Source organism: Oenanthe melanoleuca, chromosome 10 (genome assembly GCF_029582105.1).
Source record: "Oenanthe melanoleuca isolate GR-GAL-2019-014 chromosome 10, OMel1.0, whole genome shotgun sequence".
NCBI lineage: Eukaryota > Metazoa > Chordata > Aves > Passeriformes > Muscicapidae > Oenanthe > Oenanthe melanoleuca.
The window spans coordinates 15,432,339-15,456,260 of NC_079344.1; the positions used below are offsets into that span (position 1 = coordinate 15,432,339).

At 45.8% G+C, this 23,922-nt stretch overlaps 2 protein-coding genes across 2 annotated transcripts; one reads left to right on the plus strand and one right to left on the minus strand.

Annotated features, from left to right (window-relative positions):
* The first annotated feature begins 1,441 nt into the window (after positions 1-1,441).
* Positions 1,442-12,403, plus strand: HACD3 (3-hydroxyacyl-CoA dehydratase 3). Its single transcript, XM_056499629.1, has 11 exons — positions 1,442-1,583; positions 1,985-2,027; positions 3,071-3,144; positions 5,013-5,177; positions 6,100-6,151; positions 6,516-6,626; positions 7,244-7,371; positions 7,878-7,990; positions 8,484-8,590; positions 9,318-9,449; positions 10,378-12,403. The coding sequence occupies exons 1-11, from the start codon at positions 1,497-1,499 to the stop codon at positions 10,452-10,454; spliced, it is 1,089 nt and encodes a 362-aa protein (XP_056355604.1). The 5' UTR covers positions 1,442-1,496; the 3' UTR covers positions 10,455-12,403.
* A 161-nt stretch (positions 12,404-12,564) lies between these two features.
* Positions 12,565-22,301, minus strand: INTS14 (integrator complex subunit 14). The gene is made up of 12 exons (XM_056499628.1): positions 21,971-22,301; positions 21,603-21,872; positions 20,322-20,429; positions 18,401-18,556; positions 17,321-17,439; positions 16,747-16,889; positions 15,934-16,026; positions 15,299-15,443; positions 14,912-15,045; positions 14,692-14,810; positions 14,257-14,322; positions 12,565-13,410 (listed from the first exon to the last, which is right to left on the minus strand). The coding sequence occupies exons 2-12, from the start codon at positions 21,822-21,824 to the stop codon at positions 13,159-13,161; spliced, it is 1,557 nt and encodes a 518-aa protein (XP_056355603.1). The 5' UTR covers positions 21,825-21,872; positions 21,971-22,301; the 3' UTR covers positions 12,565-13,158.
* Positions 22,302-23,922: the final 1,621 nt, after the last annotated feature.

The window sequence follows — 23,922 nt, forward strand, 5'->3', positions numbered from 1 at the left end:
ACAAACACACACACACTGCACCACGCACGGGGGTCAGGTCATGCAACCCGCCCTCCAGTGCACAGGGGCCCTGCAGTTTCAAAAATCACTTTTTTTTCCTCCCCACAAAATGCTGCCACCTCCACGCTGATATGCTTCCCACAGTGGAAAGGAATTCCCAGCTGTAATAAGGAGCGTTAAACCCCGGGCACACTCAGGCTTCAGTGCAGTGAAGCTCAGGCTCCAGAAATGTGAGCCTCTGAAACAACCCAGGCTCCAGAGCTGTGAGCCCCCAGCTAAACGTTTCTATACCTCTGAATTTCCCTTTGCAATGCACAGTCCCACAGGAAAATCTTTTCTGATCCCCTATAAATCAGAAAAAAAATTACTTTTCTGCAGGCGCTCCCTCCTAAATGCAAGTGCAGGTGGAAGCTCTGGGTCACACCGGGACCTGAGGCCTGGTTTTCCCCACACGCTGCCCCAAAGTGTCTGTGGGGTTTGTGTTCCAAAATCAATCCTGGGGACCATTGCTACAGCTCACCTGACCTTCTGTGGTAGCTTCACAGCACCAGGGGCTGGCAGAGTGGGAATCCTCCATCCAGGGGCAGGCTGGGGCATGGACCTGGTGTCTCCACACCAGGGATTCACACAGAAAATCCTGAGGGTGGGAGAGAGAGACCATGCCAAGATGGGTGTGAAGGAGGATGGATTTGCTCTTGGGATGAGGATGGCTGTGGGAAATGGGCCCTTGTGTGAGCTGCTGAGGCAGTGAGTGGTAGCCTTTTCGGGAAAAAGTCAATGCTGTCCTTTTTTTGGACTTGTTATCACAGGATCGTGGAATAGTGTGGGTTGTAAGAGACCTTAAAGCTTAGCCAGTTCCAGCCATAGGCAGGGCCACCTAAAACAGGTTGCTCCAAGCCCTATCCAACCTATCCTTGGACACTTCCAGGGATGAGGCAGCCACAGCTTCTCTGGACAACCTGTGCCAGTGCTTGGCCAGCAGAAGGTCCTGAGGCATGTAATAATGACAGCATAAGAGTTCTAACAGCTCGGGCCTCACGGCTGCAGGATTGGTATTTAAGAAATTCTTATCAGCCTCTCCTGTCATGGCTGAGACAAGGTCAGTCTCTTCTACCAGGTAACACGCTACAGGACAAGGGAAACTGGCTTAAGTTGCGTCAGGAGAGGTTCAGTTTGGACATCAGTGAAAATTTCTCCACAGAAAGGGTTGTTGAACATTGGAGCAGACTGCCCGGGGCAGCGGTGGAGTCCCCATCCTGGAGGGATTTCAAAGCACGGCTTAGCGGTGGCCTCGGCAGCGCTGGGGCATAGTTAGGTTGGATCTCGGAGGACTTGCCCGCCCCACAGGCGCTGCGGCTCAATGAGTCTCAGCGCTGAGGGGGCCCGGCCATGGCGGCCCCGCCCTCCGCCGGCGGCGCGCGCAGGCGCGGGGCCCGCCCGGCGGCGCTCGGAGTGCGCAGGCGCGGGGGCGCCGCGGGCCGGTGCGGGCCGGGACGATGGCGGGGCCCAGCCTGCGGCCGCACGTGCACTGGGCACAGCGGCACCGCGAGCTCTTCCTGCGCGTGGACCTCAGCGACGTCCGGGTACGGCCGCGACACCTGGGGACAACCCGGGGGCACTCACCTGCGGGGGGTGGCGGGCAGGCTGACCTGCGGACACCTGGGGAGTGACACCTGGGTGACACCGGGCGGGGACACCTGTGGGGGATTGGGTGTGGGGGACAGACTGAGCTGGGGGACCCTGGGGGGAGATCACCTGCAGGACACCTGGAAGGACTCTCCTGGGGGACCCCCTCGGGGCAGGCTCAGCGGCGGGCGGGGAGCACCTGCGGATTCCCCGGGCAGCGGCAGCGGGGGGTCTCGCAGCGGGGCTCGGCGCTCCCGGGAGGGCTGTGCTGGCGTGGGGCCGGCGGGACGCCCGAGATGGGTGCAGTAACCCCCGCGGGTTTGTGGGCTGCCAACTAATACGCGTTCTCCCTCCGCAGAACCCGGACATCACCATCACCGACAATGTCCTGCACTTCAGAGGTAGGGGCTCCGTCGGGGGGTCTCAGCCTGGCCCCCACCCCGGGGTGTCCTAATTGTCCCCATCGTGGGGTGCCTGGTTCCCAATAGTACAGGAGCCATCCTGCTGGGCACGTTCAGATCCACCACAGTCCCACCCACAGCCCTCTGTTCTAGCCTTGGTAACCACAATAGGCCCTATCTTATCTAACAAGAAAACCCCAACCTCCCCATATTTAAATACCAGTGGAATTTCCATATATCCTTCCCATCCCAGGTCAGCCAAACCCCGGAGATAACTCACAGCAATTTTTTGTTTCACAAAGACCTTGTGTGCAATTCTTATCGAGCCTCCACATCAGGAACTAGTGCTCCATTTGGAAACTAAAGCAGATCTCGCCCTGAAAGATGGGTTTTTTGCTGCTGGACAGCTGCACATTCCAGCATCACGGAGTTTTTTAAGATGTCTCATTAAGAGCTGCTGTCTCCTTGGTGAGCTGCAGCCAGGCCATTTGATAGGAGGGTGTTGCACATTGTGTTATCTTTGGGATCAGTTTACGGCGTGGACGGGTGGGAATTAAACAGTGTGCAGAGTTTTGGAGCCCTTCCGGGGACAGGATCAATGTGGGAGATGACAAATGAACCCTTCTGCTGCTGGGAGGGACACCCCACATCACCATCCTACACAGCCAGCAGTGCCCATCACCTTGGGTGCTCCACTGTGTGGAGGCTGGATCCTCAAAGGCAGGAGATTTTCAGCTGGGTTTGAGTTATCCATGAGCAGCCTTTTGATCTCCTCTTTTAGGAATTTGACACACTGCCTTCCTGCATCAGGGACCCTTTTCCAGTGTGGTGCAGACTTGCAGCAGCTTTAGCTGCTGACTCCTGTGTCTGTTCCTCCAGGCAATGTTTTGGTGTCTTCCTTGTTATTGTATGGTTTTCTCTTGCCTCTCAGGAAGGCAGGAGGAAAGTGCTGTGGATAAGTGCTGAATATTTCTGTGTACAGAGGATCCTTTGGAAGTGGAGTGTGTGGAACCTCACACTGACTGTCAATTTTTGTCTTTTAGCCCAGGGTCACGGTGCCAAAGGAGACAACATCTATGAATTTGAGATCGAATTTCTCGAGCCAGTTGAGCCTAAAGTAGGTATTTTTACTTCTGTAATTCTTGCAAAGGAAAAGTAAATTTTCAAGAACTTGAAAGGAAAATGGTTGTGCATAAAGTTCCTGATATACAAGGGGTATATATATATATATAAAAGGTTTAAATTTTTTTGGTAACTCTGTAACAGCCAGCTCTGTAGCAGTCCTGTGTGCCATTGTCTTGTTTTAATGCAAATCACTTCACTGGAGCTGGTGCTTGCATGGACCAGCTTTAGTAGACGTTTGCTTGTATCACTTGTTACACAGTAGTTATAAGTTTTTTAAAGGATTTAAAGCAGCAGGGAGAATCCAGGAATGTGTTGTCTGATGCAATCTTGACTGGAGGTCAGGGGAACATTGTGCAGTCGTTGTGATGTTCCATGACATGTTTTCTAGCTGGACAAAAGAGAGTCAGGAGAATTCATGTTCCTGGCTTGAGCAGATTTCTTTGGTTGTGGTACGTTGTGGCTCCTGTTGCAGAAATCTTTCCTTAATTCCTGTTGCAATCTGGGTGGAAAGAGCAATCCCTCCGTGTTATTCACAGGTGGCTGTGAGGTCTGTCGCTACCTCTCAGAGCTGTTAGGGGCACAGGAGAACTTGTGCTGCATATTCCTGGCTGAGTTGGGATAACTCCAGTCAGACCAGGAGCCACTGTTCTCCTCTGCTCTTTGGCAGGGAAGGAGACCATGGGAGGGTAAATTTCCAGGCTCTGTCAGCAGGCACATTTCTGGTGTGGCTCCTGCTAGGTGTGGAGTGGCAGACAGTGAACAGCTCTTGGTTCCAGGGTCTGGTCACTGCCTTATCACCTGCCTGGCCCACACTGTGGGAGAGGTGCCTGTCTCTGCCTGTGCCTGTCTCCTGTGCTGGCAGACACAGACTCTGCTGTGAGCCAGGCCTGGAAGGCGAGTCCTTGCCTCTGCAGAGCAGCCTTCTTCCAAAAATCATCACTGAGTCACTGTGGAGGGACTGGAGAACAGACTGCTCTGTGTAACTACAGATGGTTAGGACCAGGAAATCACAGTCCAGGATTTTTTCCTTTAGTTTTGATGTGCACCATGAGTTCCCCTTGCTGGTACCAGGTTGGCCAGCAGTGAAAAATGGAGCCTGTGGCAGGCAAAGACAAGGTGTAGTAGCTATGAATTCTGTAAATTACAGCTGCAGCCTTCAGATGTCTGAGGAGCACCCAGCCATCCTTGACAGAGCAGAGCAGGTGTAATGTGCTCGGTTTGGAGTGCAGCTCATGCAGCAGTTTCAGCTGGTCTGAGAGGCACTGCCGTGTGGAGCAGCCTGGGTGGCCAGGAGGGTGGGCTCCAAGGTGACCATGCTGTGGGCTGTAAGGATGGAGAGGTTCTGGGCTGCCACTGTGCAGGTGGAGAGGCCTTGTTGGGTGGCAGTGACCACGCTGCCCGGTTTGTGAGCTCACCTTGTCTCCAGGTGTTCCCTAAGGCTCTTAGCTCCTTCCCTTGCTGCAGCAGGGGTCACATGGGGTCCCCTGTTTAGACATGCACCTGTGGCTGCTGGCAGTGTTATTTTTACTGCTGCCTAGAGGAGGTGGGTGGCTCACAGTACTAAGTGCAGGAAGGTGTAAAGCCAAGATCAGGGGTTTTAAGAAGGCTGGCACTGGGGTCTCTTCTAGCTCTGTGGTGGGATGCAGTGGTGCTGTGATATGGGCAGGCTGCTCATCAAGTCCTGCAACCATCACAGCTGCCATCTTCAGCTGGACTGCCCTTTGCTTCTGTGCTTGGGTGGAAGAGACATTTGTGTTGCAGCAGTTGTGTCATCCCTGCCTCCTTGATAAGGGGAGCTTGGGTGTCAACTCAGTCTCAGAGCTTGTTTCTTTGGACTTTTGCTGATGTGTCTGCCTCCAGCCTGTGTGCAGGATGACCCAAAGGCAGCTGAACATCACTGTGCAGAAGAAAGAGAGTAACTGGTGGGAGAGGCTGACCAAGCAAGAGAAGCGCCCGCTCTTCCTGGCGCCCGATTTCGACCGCTGGTTGGACGAGTCGGATGCTGAAATGGAGCTGAAGGAGAAGGTCAGTCCTGTGGGCACCTGTAGCTTGTGCTGCCAGTTTCAGAGCAAGGACAGCTGTTCTGTGCCTGAACCTGCATCCTTCATTTACCTGGAGTTGCCTGGTGTGCTGATTGTTATTGTTGTTCTACATAGAGTTGGTTGAGTGGTTCAAATTGTAATCAGGAATTTGGAAATAGGTACATTTCTGTTAGAGCTGGAACTGGAGGCTGTGTGCAGGCTCCTTGCATGTGCCCCTTGCCCGGTGTCCTGATCCCTAGAGGATCATGTCACTCTGCCATGTGGAGCCCAAAGGAGGGAGTCCTGGGCATTGTCTGGCTGGGAAGCAGGGATTGCTAAGGCTTTCATGAGCCCCAGGCTGGCTCTGCTGGTGCATTCCCACCATCTGGTGAGCTTGAGCAGCTTACAGTGGTGGGGAGGTGCAAGATGGACTTGGAAAAGACTTGAGCAGACCACATTCCTGCAAATCCCTTTTACAACAAACACTGCCCTATTCCCCTCTGCAGCCATGTGATCAGCATGGACCATAGAGGGGCACTGCAGTGCCAGGACCCAGGAGCATTGGGAAAGGCAGGCAGAGAACCTGGGCTGGATGTTCTCTGTTCTCTTCAGGTTGCTGGTGGGTCATGTAAGAAACAGCACAGGTATAACTGAGAATTAACACAGAAAGCAGAGGCTTCTTCAGCAAAAGCATCTCATTACTAGAACAAACCACACTGTGAGGGCAGGATAACTGGTTAACACCCTCTGGCTTTTACTGTACTATAATTTCTGGATGATGAATGTGCTGTTTTATGCTGATGAAAATTTAAACCTAGCTACTGGGTGCTTGGCTGCGTTTTAAACCCACTAGCTTTGCAGTAGTATAGTTAACAAATCACTTGCTAATTACAGTAAGTCTTTAAAACCTTATCCTTCATCTTAAGGAAGAAGAAAAGATTAACAAAATGAAAATAGAATCCAGAGTCCCAAAAGACCGTAAGTAACTGCATTTTTTGTGGGTAAAGTGGGATTTAGAAAGTTTGTTCACACTTTGTGAACCTCAACTCTTAAGGAGCAGTTTTGAGTGGCTTGGTATGTCTTGGAGGGGATCTTTGAATTGTGGGCTGTTAGAAATTTAATAAAAATGGACTGAAGTTTCCAAGGAATGTCAGAAATCTGACTACCAAGAATTGAGCTCTGGGAGATGGTGGCAAAAGCAGAACCCCCAGTGCACCCAACAATGCTTTTATTACGATCAATAACTTCCCTTTTCCTTACAAGCTTTATTCTCAGAAAGCCTGGTTTGCAGCTCTATTACCATTGCACTCTGCTCACCTGATGTGTTTATTATTGATTTTAGCTTTCAAACACCTGAAGAAGGGATACCTAATCATGTATAATCTTGTACAGTTTTTGGGATTCTCTTGGATTTTTGTGAACATGACAGTACGACTGTTCATCTTAGGAAAAGGCAAGTAATAAGTACTATTTTATTTATATTGGAGAGTTTGAGGGGATTTTCATTGTTGGTTTTAAGATATTTTAAATAGCAAAATCTAAAGGGAGACATATTTAGGAACAAAACCATGAATGTATTGCCAAAGAGCACAATGAAAGCCTTTCAAAGGTCATCAAAGTGTCAAGGGCAGGAAAATACTGTCCCCTTGTAAATCACAGCTGTGTACTTTGTGAATGATACTTGTGCTCTGCTAGGATCACTTCTAACAAAATCAGCTGAAGCAAAATGTCTCGCTCACTGCAATGTTAATGTTTTTGAAAATGATCTGGACAGAATATTTTGTTTTTGAAGCAGGAACAATCCATTCTGTTGAGGTACAGCACTAGTGCCTTTTTTGTAAAGCAATTACTGAAATAGCTCTTGATCCTTCTGTGTGTGAAATGGAGCAGTGTTTCGGCCCAACTGCTGTGAGTTCAAGATAAGGCCTATGAAGAACTTATGTAATTATGCATCATGTTTTTCTCAAATACAGCTAGAATCCTGTTATCACAAGCTGTGCTGCTGCACCAGTTTCCTAAGCATGGAAATTCATTTGTCCTCTAAAATGGTTGGTTTCCTGTGTCTTACAGATTCCTTCTATGACACATTTCACACTATTTCTGATATGATGTATTTCTGTCAGACCCTGGCATTAATGGAGATCATGAATTCACTAATAGGACTGGTCAGATCACCACTGATCCCTTCTGTAGTGCAGGTAATATTTTAAAATTCTTTTCCTTGCTCTTATGTTTAAAGTAAATGTTTATTTTACACAAGTGTTGAGACTCCTTAAGTAAGTGATGCAACCTCACTGGCACTGGACTAGAGGATTTCTTATTCATGAGGCAGGAATCCATGCTTCCCAGTCTTGCCTGTGACAGGCTGTCTGTCTCCTTCCATCACCTGGGTAAGGGAGTGCAGGACAGCAAAAGCAAGAAGCTGATAAAAGTACATGATTTTGATTTGGTGCCAGTGCCCTTTTTATCCTGGTTGTGGCTGTTGTTCATAAGAATTAGAATGGGTGATTTAAGACTGGATCCCTTGGATTATACCTAAATACAGAGCAAGATGCCTACTTGTAGGAAGCAGGTCACAGCTCAGCTGTGAGTTAGTTGTGTGCTCAGATGTGGGAGGAGTAGGTATCTTGTGTTTCTGACAGTGAGGACTTGCCCTTTCTTTTGATGAAGAGTGAATGTTCCTTAATATGTTTTTCTTTAATAGGTATTTGGAAGAAACTTCGTTTTGTTTGTTATCCTTGGAAGCTTGGAGGAAATGCAGAGCAAACCTGTGGTGTTCTTCATATTTTATTTCTGGAGTATCACTGAGCTGTTCAGGTTGGTGGGATTTTTCTCCTACCAAGTGTGCACAAAACAAAGTGGTCGTTCCCAAGAACTCTTTAAAGAAGATTTTGATCATTGTATTTTTTGGAAGAGTTGGCCCCAGAGGGTTAAAGCTCGAGTCATGGATTGTTCACAGCCTTCCTTCACTTGCCAAAAGCTGGGGCAGGGCTGGAATCTGAAAGTGATACTGTCCTGTTGCTTTACTTCTTTGTTGCTTTGAATTTCCATTGTTAAATGAGGTCTTTATCTTTGAAAAGAAGCTATTTTGAAAGGTTTATTAGGCAGCCAGGCAGTTAATCTCTGTGTTCAGAATGACTTGAGCTCTGTAAACTGTCCAAAAACTTTGTGTCCATCATCATCCACAGGGACAATGCCTTGAATATCCTTGTGTCATTTGGGAATTGTGTTGAGCACACAGTGTATATACACAAGACTAATTCTAGTAGTACTTTCCATTTTAAGGTGTTTGTTTCTCCTCACACTGTAGGTATCCCTATTACATGCTTTCCTGCATTGGAATTGAATGGAAGCCACTCACCTGGCTCCGTTACACTGTCTGGATCCCTCTCTACCCCTTAGGGGGCTTGGCAGAAGGTATCTCCTTAAAACAGTTCACTAAATAATGAATTTGAGGCTGGGAAAATATAATCTCTTTTTTGGACATAAAATAGTAAAATAGAACAACAGATAAAATAGATTTGATTTGAGGTGAACCAGATACAAGCATTTTGCCTTTCATACTGAATCAATTATTATTTTCAATTTGATGTGGAAATAAGTCTTCCTTTTGGAGGAAAGACTCCCTTTCTGGAGGGGAAGTAAAGGCAATGAAGGGTTGCATGAACAAAGGGGACAAGCTCTGCAGACCCAAAGCTTTGTCTGCTGGGCCTGACTTAGTCAGCCTGGCCTGGGTTCACACCAGCTCCCAGGTCTTGATATTACCTTGTAAACCACTGCAGAGGACAGGCAGGGGCTTATTCCTGTGTTGCAAACCCAACTGTGAGCCAGGAGGAGCTTTGGGCATTGCCCAATGCTGAGCAGGGGGAGGAGTGTGCCTGTTTCATTTGCTGGGGCCATTTCTGGATGGCAAATCCTGCTGGCAGAGGCCCTGGGGCTGCAGCTGTGTGTGAGAACAGGAAGGTTCACTGCTGCACCCCCTGAGCCAGGTGCTTCCCAACCTTCTGCATGTTCCACACCTTCACAATTGCTGTCATTAATCAGTGCTAGCAAATAAGAAAGGACTATGCTGCAATAGTTGATGTAGGCTGGGTAATTATATATTTTATCTGTACTTGGTAATGATGTGACCTTCTGTTTTCAGCTGTCTGTATTGTTCAATCCATTCCAATCTTCAGTGAAACAGGGAAATTTAGCCTGGGATTGCCAAATCCACTGAACGTCACAATCCAGTTTCCATTTGTGCTTCAAATATATCTTATAGCCTTGTTTTTAGGTAAGTATTCAATTACATTTCTCAGTATTGAAATAAAAAGGACAGTTTCTCCTGAATAACTTGATTTTCCAAAGAAAATGAAATTCCTGCATCTCAGGGACCATGGCAACACAAAATTGCTTGAGTTTAAGCATTATCCTTGTGGATTTTTCATGCAAATTTGTCAATGATAGAGGGGGAACCCACCTCCAATGAGCCCTCCAAAAAGGTGATCTTGGTAACAAATTAGCAGCATAAAGGAATTAAAGGTTAAAGGAATAATTTTTATGTGTATTTATAACCACAGTATACTTCGTTTCACCTTTTATGGGGCATTTGAACTTTGGAATGATGTAGTAGCAATCTAAACATAATTTCAAATTAAAGTAGTTCAGTTAAATGTTGCAGTACAACCACAAATGCAACATGTTTTTTCCAGGAAACAATATAGAACTCTCTTTAAATGGTATATTTAAAGAAAAAAAACCTGCTTGAGACATACTTGATTTACACAATTTAACTTCCTTGTACCCACACCCATGCTGGGGATCCATAACTCACCACAATCTAACAGAATTTTAAACTGAACTTTCACTAGATTTCTCCTGCTGACAGCCATTGCTTATAGCCACCCTTCAGTTGAATTTCATTCTGAAATACCTGGTTCATCCTCCTTAGCTCTGCCTAGCTGGTGTCACAACTTCTTATGGTGACAGACCAACCTTCTAAGGAGCCCTTTACCAAACAGCCTGTGCAGCAACACCTGCCTCAGCCAGCCAGAAAACCCTTGCATTAGCTTTCCCTTCTGTACACACCCCTAAATAATTTATTTTGTTGTGTGGGGGTTGGGTTGGTTGTGTTCTGTTATCTTTTTTTAGATTTGGTACAGCCATTTAGCATAAAAAAAGATGAAATGATGTCCTACCTAAAACAACTGATCCTTTTCCAGGGGTATTTGTAAACTTCCGTCACCTCTACAAGCAAAGGAAACAGCACCTTGGACCAAAGAAGAGAAAGATGAAATGAAGCAGGACTGCAATGCTTTCTTATCTCACCTGGGGACAAGATAAGCCTCTCATTCTTATGGTTTTACCCACTGTAATGCAAAGAATTTTGTAAAATGAAATGACCACACTAGATTTCATGATTTCATAGTGAATTCAGGTAAATCCCTTATACTGAATTTTGCTCCCTTTCCATCATCTATGCATGGCATTTACCATTGAACATTTAAACGTGTATCCTGTCAACCAGCATATTAGAAAGAAATCCTGTTATCTGCATATGATATGCTTATAATCAGTGGAGCAGCATTAACTAGAAATAGTGTTTATCTTTTAATTGGAGATTTGCTCTTTCAATATTGCATGCAGATAGGGCTTCTGATGTGGGATATGCTCTTAGCTGGCCTGTGCTGTTCCTGGGAGGCATCTTGATGGCAGGAGGAGGCACAGTCTGAGGCCACTGTGCAGTGTTTGGGTGTTTATCAACCACTGGGATAAAGTTACTCAGCATATACCCCCCTTTTCTTCTGCAGCATTATTGATGGTGCAGAATTAAAACTGGAAGTAGCTAATGCTGATTTAAATGCTACCAACTTAGTCTGTTTCTAAGTGAGCCTTAACAGAATAGGAGCTCTGTGTGGACCATACCAATGTGTATTCCTGTAGCAACACATCCTATCCAGTCACTAGGGATAGGAAGCTGCCACTCAAGGCAGAAATGTTTTCCTGGTTGGTAGAGCAAGCATTGAAACATAACAAAACAAGTGAACATAGGTACCAGCTTTCCCCTGGCACGTCAACTCCAACAGAACTCCATCCAACCCATACAAAGGGAGAATGTGGAATTCTCATGGGAGATGGGGCCCCTCTGATCCATCCTGGTGGGGCTGTGGCTCCTGTATTTACAGCTTTCAGCAAGGGAGCAAAGTCACTTTTCTGCCTGCATTCAGGGGTGCAGCAGGGAAGTTGGTGTGTATGGTTTGACTAGCCCCTGGGGGCATGGAACAGAGGGTCAAATAAACTGTATTATTTAGATAGCACATATCAAATCTTACTAAGGGAGGTTCCACACAGGGTTTGAAGGACCCATTTCTCTTTGCTTGCTTTAACCACCATCACCACAACAAAGCAAAGGTCACCCCACATTTCAGGTCATCTTCTGTCTCACATGGAAAGCTCTGGCTCAGCTGACTTTATTTCAGCATGTTCTTCTTCACACCAAGCCTCCTGTAGTGAATCCCAGATTCCTCTGGCCTCCTTAACCCAGTTTAGAAATGTACAGAAAGTTTACCTAAACTGTAATGTGGTTATGAACAGGTTGTTTCCCAACTGCCACTGCCCCAGGGCACTGCAGAGCAATGCCAGCAATCCAGAACAGGCACTGCAGAGCAATGCCAGCAATCCAGAACAGACACTGAAGCTGCGATTAGCTTCGTGCCAGGTTACTGTTTATCTTTTTCTACTGTAAAACAATAGAAACCCTCCAGAAAATTCTTTTATATATATTTTAAAATTAACGAACAGCAGAAGGTTTGTGATATGGACCCAGTGCTTGTTACTGTAAATGAAATAGTGTTATAAGGAGACTTTAACAAAGAAGCAGTACAAGCTCCACACTGCATTTCACAAATTGTGTTCTGTCAACAAGAGGCATGATACAACTTCTCTTTGGGAGAAGCACAGCCTACTTTACTCAGGAGAGTTGAGCACTATTTACACAATATTTCACTTAGCACACACTGTACCTATGTTTGAAGTATTTGAAAGGATTGAATTAGCTGAGTGATAGAACAGCAAGGATCACTTTCATACTTTAATTTCTCTGCTGGGCATTTAAACCTCTGTTATGAAATCCATATGTATTCATCAGTGAAATTGTGGTACCTAGTGCAAGCTGTCACGGATCTCACACTACTGAATTTTAGTCCTTCAGAAAGAATGTGTTTCTGTTAATAAAGATTTACAACCAAATTTTGTTTTAGTTCAGTTGTTTGTTTTTTCAAGTTACACAGTTTTCTGAGAAGTTGAATAATTTGATATTTAACTTGAGATAGAGACCTGAGCCTTCAATTCACCAGGTCAGTGTTTTGGGCCACACAGCCTGGTTGCTATGAAAACGGAATAAATCCAACTTAAATTTTCATGAAGAATTACTCTTTATTTGTATTATGCAAATAAAAAACCATGTGTCCCAAGATCAAGTTACTTTCAGAAGCATAAGCACTGCAGTGCAAGTGATAATGCTCAGTACAGACTGTCTGTTCAGTTGGGCATAAAGTCAGGGCCAACACCCCAAAATCATCTCTATCTGATCTTGCAGGGTGCTTCTCACATCTTTCTTTGGACTAATCAAGTTGATGTTTAAAGTGTAGTAGCTGCCTTTTAGGATGCTTTCACCAGCATGTTCAGTTACCTAGTAACTGCATTCTGGGGAGGTCAAAACCCAAGAGCTGCCTCCAAGGGCTTTTTTTCTCTCCTCACACGTACCAAATAACTTCCACCCATCATCCAATACCATCACTGGGTCTGGGACACTTTCCACAGTTTCTAGGTCTGACTAAAAGCCACCACAAACGAGCTACGTTTGTTTAGAGAGCACTGATGCAAAACTTCCCTGTTTGGATAGGGAATTCTTCAAACAGAAATTGAACAGGCCCTAAAAAGTAAACAGAATAAAATTTGAACCACTTGAGCCTTAATCTAGAGAAGCTGCCAAAATGGAAACTTCACATCCTCTCAGTGCTGCTACTGGAAAAGTCAGTCTGCAGAGGAGCAATGTTGTGCTCGTAGGCAGCGTACTCCGAGGCTCCGGTACTGGCCACTTTGAGCTGCTGGGCTGCGTGCGTCAGCTGGAAGGCGGCGTCGGGGTGGGCGGTGTCGGGGAGCAGGGTGCACTCCCTCTCCAGCATGTCTGCCACGCCCTTCAGCAGCTCCAGGAAGCCAAAGGCCAGAGCTGCCTTCCGCAAACGGTTCAGCTCCTGCAAGACACAAAAGCCCTTTTAAAGGCACTGCAAGCATCGACATCAAACGTGGGTTCCTTGTATCTGTTTTTAAAGGTGATGTTACTCACAGTGCAGCTGCTGGAAACTGCCCAGCTGCTCATGGATAGAAAATCAGGGCTGAAGATAACAGTGGTCTTCCCTTGATCCTTTCCTATAAACCTCTACTTCTTCCTTTTGTGCACTCAGCTACTGTACCTGCCTGCTTTGTCTGTGTCCCAGCAGGGCTGCAGCTGAGGCTTCAGTGACTGACTGCTGCCTTTAACCACAGTGTCCAGTAAAATGTGGATACATTGATTTTTCTTCCCTATAAACTGAACAGTGCTTATGTGCACTTAGGCAGAGTATTCATTCTTCAGGTCTCTGGAGGCTGCAATAGCAAACTGCTTCAGCACTAAGCTTACAAGAGGAATAATTCCCTCCAGCTACAGTCAGCTTATGGATCATTATGGTGTGGCAAAATGTGCCTGGAACTTTGTCTTTCTCTGCTTCAGTTGTCGATAAAATGGAGGAGACATATTCAAGACTCAGAATGACCATCTGTGTTCCTATTCCTCTCTGATCCCTCAGTTAATTTCTGCCTGGACAACAGCATAAAAATTCACCATGGAAGTAGCAGAGGCCATGAGAGGCACTTGTAGACATGACACATCTATGCCAGAAAATGTAGTGCCAGACCATTGCAATGAGACCCCCTTGTCTCACCTAACCAGTCTGTTTTTGCAGAGCACTGCAAGCCTGCACTGAGCACACAGTGTGGTTCCTCTGTCAAATGCACCACCATCACCATGGATCAAACTTAGGCTAGCCTGGAATGTTACTCACTTTATAGAAGGTTTGTGTTTTTTCAGGGAGTTTCCTTGCATTTCTCAAGATCTTCTGTACATCAGTCTGCAGAAAAGAAAAAAAAAAAAAATCTTGGCAGCTTCTGGGGGAGCTGCAGAACAACCCCCAACTCTTTATGGATAAATTATCCTGACCATTGACAAGACTGCAACTCACAAAGACTGAAACATAACTGGTAATTATACTAAATTCAATAAACCAAGCCAGATGCTCCACTGGAGACACAGCTCTCATTAAACAAGCTATGCTTTCTGATTGCATTTTAATCATGACATTGTAGAGACGCAGTGTTTATAAAAATGAAAGAAAAGCAATAAAGCAATTACATTAAATGGGCAAGACATGCACAGACTGCAGCTCCTGCTGAGATGATTCCTGCTGCTCCAGGTAAAGCAGCACGACCTGGATCATTACCTGGAGGCCACTGGGTTTGATCCAGACAGTGACATTCTGAGCATAGCTGCGCTTGTTCTTGGGCTGCAAAGGGAAAGGGCTCTTATTGTCATCCTCCCCATAAGGATTTTCTTTTGCATCTGGGAGAAAAAAGAAATTTATAGACTTAGCAACTAATAATTGTCAAGATCATTCACACAACACTGAACGTGTAAGTTATTCAGAGGAATGTGACCAGTACCTGAAATGGGGCCAAGCTGTGCCATTTTCCCCAGCCATGGGAGGGGCTCAGGACCAGGTTCAAAGAGTGACATCATGAGGTTTGATTTCTTCTTGCTATCAGCTTGTGAATAAAGCATTCCATACCACTCTGGCCTGTGGAAAAGAGCAAACCCTCAAATGCTGAAAATCTTCCACCCCTCTGCCTAGAATGTGCCTCCCTCTCACTGTGTGGAGGCTCAATGTTTGCAATTTGTACTGACAGAAACAAATCTGCAATTAAAAATCCACAGCTTAGTCTAGCAGTGCAGAGCTCTGCACAGAACACAGATATAAATAAACATAATTTATAAATAAAGCCTAAAAGAGCAAAGTAAGAGATTTTTCAGGCAGACATCCAACTCCATACCCCAACTGGACGAGAGCCACCATGCCTTCCACTTTCAGGCTGCCATGTAATAAAACACAGAAGTTGGGGATTTTCCCAGCAATCTGATTAGCTGAATTCTCATCTTCAGTGTCATCTGTGATCCCAGGTCCCACCTCATCCCCCTCTGGGGAAGAATCAAAGCAAACAAAGAGAAAACATGAGAACAAATTCAAACACAAGAGTTCTGTTTCCATGACACCACCCTTTACTGTCTGCCTGCAAGAGTTAATTAATACTTTTGTAGAACAAACAGCTGCAGAATGAACTGCTTGGGCAAAGCAGCACAATAATGATACATAAATATTCCACTGCATTGTACTCAAGGGCATTAAATATTCATCTTGCACCACATATTTCATGGCTCATTATTATTCTGAACTGGAAGTTCAGCGTGTTTTATTAATAATGATGTTGTAAGGACCCTGGTCCTTTTATGAACTTCACAAAGAACACAGTGTGCAAAATAAGAGAGCTTGTGGTGAGGGTTTTAATTTTAATGCAATCACACAAATATCTGGTATTCTGATAAAGAAAAAAGCCTCTGCTTCCAGTCTAAATCACATTACAAGAGAAGCTTAAAGTAGTTTTTGCTGAAATAAACCCAACTTGCTCACCTCTGTTAAGTGCAATGGGCAGTACCAAGTGTCTGGACAAGACAGGAGGGCTGGAAATGTCAGCAATATCTACAAACCCAACAATTTCAAGATCTGCAGGGAGACAACAGATTTAAATCAGATTCAAGACAGTTTAAGTCACACTTGGAAATAACTGAAATGTATTCAGAGCCAATTTAACATCACCAGTTCTTGCACCACCAGGTTTTCTGAAGCAGTGACTAAAGATAGCACAAGACAACCCAAACTCAACTGGAGTTGAAGTTAGAAATACATGTTAGAAATACATAAAAACACACATCTTTTGAAGATGACTTTCAGCACACACAGACTGCAGCTGGACAGTTACACAACTGGACACCTTGATACTTATGCTGTACACAATCCATTGCTGTCTTGTAAATTGCAAAAGAGAAAACCCAAATACCTGCTGCTCATGGGAGGTGTGTCCACCAACAGGAGGGCTGGGAAAGTTTTTCTTTGCACAGTTGTTTATAAAAATAATTCCTCCTTCCTGAAGCTTATGAGGTGTTCATGGAAAGAAGCCTGTGGCTGTCTTCCAGTCTCTACCCATAGAAATTGGTATTCTGAGCTCTGAAAGTGCCTCTACCCTACACCAGGCCTTTAACCAGGTACATATGGATGAAGTAGGATGATATTTTTGTACCCTGGTGTCACACATACACAAAAAAATTACACAATCAGAGACTGATTCTTGCAGAGACAAAGCAGTAACTACACAGGATGAGAGGTGGTGGTGAAATGGCAGAAACCAAACGGATTTTAGTAAAAAAGCAATCAAAGATTTGTTACCTGTATTAATTGCTTTAGGAATGGGGTCTATTTCCTCATCTATAATGAAAGGCTCTGGTCTGGGAAATACTTGCACATCAGATGTTAAGTGGCCACACTTGAGGACAGCATGGAATGGTGTATAAGCCAGGTCTATTAGCTTTCTAGAACACAGTTATTAAGGAAAACACAATACATATCAAATGAAAATAGTTTGTCTAAAGCACACTAATTTAGCTCCCAAACCTTTTTAAACTACAGTTAATTCAATAGTTCTAGTGTTGCTAAATTATGAAACAAAGCATCATTATCCTACTCATGGCAAATGAACAATAATTATGGAAATTACAGTCTTCTATCTGCCAAGCATAAGCAGATGCTATGGTTTGGTTACAATGACTAAAATAAATATTGACCATAACCAGTGAAGGCCAAGATGAAATCACAGTTAACAAGATCATAAAATAAATATAAAAAAATAAAAAGAGTTTAATTAGAACATTTCATATCACCAGATTTCTTATTGTATTTGTTTTCCTTTCAAGATACCAACTGGGGACCTTCCCAGAGGTCTGTTATCAACAAGTGTGCTCACCCAAACATGGACTGCACATTCTTCAGGCACAGGGGCCCATCAATGGTGAAAATCTGCCCTTCCCCATTGTTTAAATCAATGAGCCGTTCCAGGCAGTCTAAGGAATCTGTGCTTTGAAGCTGCAGAAAAATAAAGGGGAATATTTTTGTTGAGTGTTCTTTTTATTCTCTTGTACTAACCAGTATTTTTAAAGAAAATATACACAACACAGCAAAAAGCATCTGATTGGATGCTCCCATGATTTTCTGTTCTCTCTCTCTCTCCTTTCCAAATAAACTAACATTCTTTGTCTCGCAGGCAATGTTCTCTTATTACTTATCAGAAATAGATTATTTATTTTAAATATTTTCCCAGTTTTTTTGAGATGCAAACAGTGCTTCAATCCACCAGCTTAATCAAAAGGATCATCTTTGACAGAGATCATGAGGCTGATATATCTAATTGATGCTTAAGCATCTGTGAAGGACACAAGAATACAGGTGTCAAATCAAAAGCAATGCTTTTAATAAAACTGAATCTAAGGAATATTAGTCAAATAGGCTTCTCTTTAAACAGTGTTTATCCAGCAGAATTCTAACTCCTGTGAAGATTTTTAAAGCTGTGATTGAAATTTGCAAGAGAAGGAGAAAGGAGGAAGGAAATTGGCATCTTTCCTTCAAAACTAAGGGAAGCTGGTTTGAACACTGGCTTCAGTTTTCTCCCCTCACATTTTTACATACAGTGACTGTGTTATAAATGTTGAGCATCTTTGCAACACAAGTCATTTATTCAACAATTTAACTGCAGATTAAGAAGAGCCCCAAAAGCATTCAATGTAATTAATTCAGTAGTAATACAAACAGAGTAATTAAAATTCCGTAATATTCCCCAGGGACAAACTGACACGATTTATAAAGATTATGGTAATAATGCAAAAGCAGTAGATAATAACAGTGCAACAATAAACCTTAAATCCCCTTTCACCCAGAATGTCAACTAAACCTTAAGCACAAGAACATCAACGCAATGTTTTGTGCTGACCTGGTCATTAGTTCAGAGAAGACCAACAATTATCCAATGCAACAAAGAATAAGACATCACCTCTTCCAGGTTGGCCATGCACATGACATAGAGCTTGGACGGGAACGGGAAGGGCAGAGGGAACCTGTTGCTGTCGCTGCGCTGGCTGTGGGTGGCCAGGGAGTGGCGCAGGGAGCCTCTGCCGATGCCCAGGCAGCCGTCGGTCACCAGGACAACCTGCAGGGACCGGCGACACGTCAGACACCTCCAGCTAGGCACCCGAACCCCCACACCCCGCGGGAGCCTTCCTGCAGCACGTGCTCCCACCCAAAATCCATCCCTGCTCCCACCGGATCTTCCTCCAGCCAAAGAGCTGCCAGCAGAATTGCCAGAAAAAGCCCCACAGCAAGGAGAAATTGAAGATTGGACCCTGGTGATTTACATGGTGTGCATGGGAAATAAATGTTTTCTTGGCATTAGGTGATTGCACTAAAATTTGAGTCTCATAAATTTCATTTTTAAGTGTACACTAAGAAGCACAGTGACTGCACAGCCAAAAAAGCTGAGCTGTTGGATTCAAGGATTCCAGGTGTATTTTCAGATGGATGATTAAGCCCATTTCTTCTGCAGAATCTGGAGAGCAACTCAACTTCCACTACAAGCCACAGAAACCTCAAAAAGGGTAATATTAGTGATTTTAATTCTTTGCAAACACAGCTATAGTATGCTCACATTTTGAAGCAGAGCTACTTTAGCAAAAACACACACTTCTTCATTCACTTGCACATTCAGAGTCAATCCTTGTGGAAACCTGCACTAATTACACTGAATAATGGGATTATGTACACTCAGCTGTGATCCAGTCACTTCCAGAGTAGTAAAAGAGCTGCTCCTTCAATCCTGCATGGCAACAGCAGGCATGATTTCTGGCTGGTAGATAAGGAGAATCAAATCCAATTGAAACTCCATGTGTAATTGCTACATCCAGATTTGTATTCTCCCTTCATCTTCAGTCTCTCTTGCAGTCTCCTCAGAGCTGGTGCTCACCAGTGATGTTTTCCACTACTCCAAGGCTGCATAGTACATTCCCCAGTGCCCTCCACCACCCCAGCACCTGAAATGCCAGTAAAATGAACTATGACACAAATGAGAGACAAAATAGTTGAGGTCTAATCTCTGCTTGGTTTTCACAACTTTCTTGTTCTTTGCTTTGAACATTTTTTGCTGTCCCAAGGTGCCTTTTGTCCGTGTTGGATGATGAAGCACTATCTTTTTTCCCTTAAGGAATATTGCTTCAAGCATCTTCCCAGCTCACTGAGCTGCAAAATTACTGAACTTCAATCAAGTGTCTCAGAAAACTGAGGGTTAAAAGCAAACTCTGCCATAAGAGGCAGCAGATTTGGAAAGCTGAGAGCTTGGAGGGCTGAGTGGGGTATGTGAGCAGCTGCATGGCAAATGACTCATTTGGGAGAGAAGTCAGATCAAAACACACTCTACAGCAGCCCCACGCTGTTGGTTCAGAGCTGCAATTTTTATAAGCCCTGGAAACCATCATGGACTGGAGGGGAGAGGCTCCTGCATGTGGAACTACACCCTTTCCAAATGGAGCTGGGGATCCTGGGACAGCAGATTGCATCCAGATCAAACACCAGGCCTGCACAGCAGTGCTCCTGAGCCACATTTTATAATCCACTGCATTACAATTGCACATTGGGCAGGAAATAGTCTCATTTTTTTTGCTACTGAATATTTTTATAAAGATCACCTTCTGTTCATATTGCAGGTTTAGCCAAAATACTAATTCTTTGTGTTTTTGCAGTACCAGCATGCCTGAGAGAATTCCAAACTTTCAAATTACATTTACAACTCACAGGAACAGAATCAATCACAGAATCACAGGATGGTTTGGGTTGGAAGGGGCCTTAAAGATCACCAAGTTCCAATCTTCCTGCCAGGGATAACTAAACATGCAGAGAACTTAAACCAGTGAAATCAGCCATACCTGGCAAGGAATTGCTGCTCCCCATTCCTGCTGGACAATATTGCAAACCCCCAGCAGGGCTGACTCCAAACAGGTTTTGTCATAATCATCCATGTTACTCAGGGCTTCCTGCAAAGACACCAGAGTCACTGCTGGGGGACTATCCCTGCCAGGAGACACCCAGCAGTCACTCATGGCTTTGAAGGAACTGTAATATTATCAACACAGCTCTTTAAAAGTGAAAAAACACCTCCACATGTCTTAAAAAGTGGAAACCTGAGGCAGCATCTAAAGGAAAACATTTAGCTGAGAAAATCCTGAAAGGTGTCAGAGCAGCTTAAACTTCTCAGAGATTCACAGAGACCACAAGGAGCTGGTCTCACAAAAACTGTTTGCAGAGAGAGAGTAACAAACCCAAAACTCACATCTGCATCCATAAACCAGCTTTTCTCCTAAAAGTGAAAACCTCACACTTAACACAGCATCACCAGGGTGCAGCTGTGAGATGAACTTGCCTAAAGGAGCCTGGCTGGGCTCCTGGCTTGCAAAATTACTCAAATGAACTCTTAGGGAAGTGAAAAAACAATAAGAGAGGATGCACTGGCACTCACCTGCTAAACTGCAAACATAACAGAGAACAGCTTTCAAAATCTCTTTGCCCCATGGACAAACCTAAACCAAGTGCCCTGTGACAGCAATGCGTCATTTCCTCCTGCATGTGAGGGTCAGATATAAATGTATCATTTTTACTGGATTCAGAGGCTCCAGTGCCTCGCTGCATTCATGTGAAATTTCCCTCCTGGACTTTCTCCTTTCTATTTCCTGCTCCCAACTTCCCACCACATCTATGAGGCCTAAAATCACTTATTCTCACTCTTGCACTGTTTTGACTTACACATTCCCTCAACAGCAGCTTCTCTCTACCAAATCACTTGACTCAAAGTCAAATGGTCCTGTTGGCTCCATCCTTTATCAGGAGCAAACCAACAACTACACATAAAAACAGGGACATCTCAGAACCAGTTATAGAGCTTCATCAGGCAACCCTTCCCTCCATGCCATTTTAGATTGAATCAGACACACCCCAGTGCTCACCTGCAACGGTGGAACTGGCAAAATTCAATGTTTCAAAAACACCGATTTCACCTACCCTTAAAATACGGACAAACCCACTCAATTCATGACATTGTGCACAGGATCACACATACCAAATCACACAATTTCACTGTGCTTAGGTGGTGCAATTGGCTGTTTTGTAAAAAATACCGACGGTTTATCGCTTTAAGTGTTCACACCCCCTACCTGGAGTGTGTTGTAGTCTCTCGTGAAGGGCACCATCAGCTCCCAGAGGGATGAAAACACCACCAAGGCCGTGAACTCCAGCTTGTAGTTGGTGGCCATGTGCTCGAAGAGCATGGTGAGCCCGTGGGCAGCCAGGTGCTTGCGCTGGTACTCCTCGGAGCCCTCCACCGACACCGGCCGCGTCATGGACAGCGACACGTCCATCACCACCACCGTGGGCATGGCGAGCGCCCCTCCGCCCTCACGGACGGGACCGATGGGATCACCTGCCTGCAGCGGGACGGAAAGGCACAAACATTATCAAAGCTGCACTGCTGGAGCCGCGCGTCTCGCCCCCCACGCTGACCCCGGGGAGAAGCGACAATTACCCTTTTTCCCTTCAAAACGAGGGACTGAGCACAGATTCAGTGAATACACGCTGAACCCCACGCAGCATTTCCAGCGGGGTGCACAGCAAGGCCTGGAGGCGGCAGTAGCTAAGCCTCTCTGGGGAAAGGGCGCAGCCCCGCCGCTCCGAGGGCGGTCGGGCAGAGATCCAGCCCTCCCTGCAAGCCTTCGCCCTCAGCGGGGCGCTCCCGGGGCGCGCCCGGGCCGAGCGGCGGCGGCGGCACGGAGCGGGGCGGCGGAAGGGAAATGGTGCTGCACACCCGGTCCGCCGCGCCGCCATGCGTGCGCACGGAAAGCGTCCCCCTGGAAAGCGCGGCCCGCGCGGGAAGGACCGCGCCTCAGCGCCTCACGCGGTCCGTGAGGGCTGGCACCGCGCGGGAAGCGGGAATGGGGCATGTCCGTGCTGGGGGAATGTGGTGCCCTCATCAGATATTACCGCAAATAATAGCTGTGTGTGGAGAAGGGTTTATTAATAAGCATCCGAGCTGGGCAGTGCGCCTCCTCCCAGTTCTGTACCTGTGGGAGTAGGGGGCAGGAGGCAGTAAACCCCAGTGCTGGATGTACTCCTGAAACTGTGTGTTCAGGCAACAGTTTGCTTTAAAATTATCATCAGAGAGTCACAGAGTAGTTTAGCTGGAAAAGCCCTCTAAAGCCATCAAGTCCCACTATTCCCCTAGCACTGCCAAGGCCACAGAAGCCGCGTCCCCAGGTGCCACATCCGTAGAGCTTTTAAATCTCTCCAGGGACGGGGACTCCACCACTGCCCTGGGCAGCCTGTTCCAGTGCTGAACAAGCCTTTCAGTAGAGAATATTTCCCTAATATCCAACCTAAACCTCCCCTGGCACAACCTGAGGCTGTTCCCTCTCCTCCTGTCCCTGTTCCCTGGGAGCAGATCCCAAATCCCCCGCGACTGTCCCCTCCTGTCACAGAGCTGTGCAGAGCCACAAGGTCCCTCCTGAGCTCCTTTTCTCCAGGCTGAGCTCCCTCAGCTGCTCCAGACCCTTTCCCAGCTCTGTTTCCTTCCCTGGACATGCTCCAGCACTTCCATGTGCTACTTGGCATGAAGGACTCAAAATCAAATCAAAATTCTCTAATTTCCGTGCGATAAATCTGATTATTAGATTGTTGTTAAATCCTTAACCAGGGATGTTATTATTTCTTCCCCTGTGGGATTGCACATCCCCAGGTCCCTGCTCCCTCCCTCCTGGCACAAGCCATGAGGGATGTTTCCAGGAGTCAATGAGTTTTAAACCTCCCTCTGGAACTGCAAAGTAGACACATGCTGTGGCAAAGACCAGCAGAGCTGCTTGTCTGGCATCTGGCCTGTCACCCACAGGAGATACCTCAAAATGCAGCTCCATGTGCCTTGTTTAGAAGTGTTTATAAATGTGATTTACCCACTGCCAGTGCCGTGAGGGTGATCCGTGTCCATGGCTGGTGCTTCAATCCAGGAGTTTGTGAAGGGGATAATCACCTGCCCTCACACTGAGAATAACCTGTGGTAGCAGACAAAGGTATTGGCTTCAGAGATAGACCCAAATCTATACAATACTATTTAATCTTCTTAGGGGCTGCGGGTATTAAACTGGATTGGGAATTCCTCCACTAACATGTCCTTCACACCTGACCCGCTCTTGTTTTAGGGCTCTGCCAGCAGAGGACACATCCTGAAAATGGGATAATTTTCACCTGCTTGTCTCTGCAGCAGCATCTCCCATCTGGCTGTTAAGTACCAAAGAAGCTTCCAGCACTACACTCAACCGCTGGAACTCCTCTTCCTCCTGGACAGACCTTTGGAAGGTAGGCTGGGAAGGTTTGTGGGATTGCTTTGGATCTTGTGTTACTGAGACTGGAGGTGAGAAAAGGAGTTTATCAGGAGTTGACCTAAACATACAAGACTAGAGAAACAATTTCTCTGGTCAGGAATTGTGA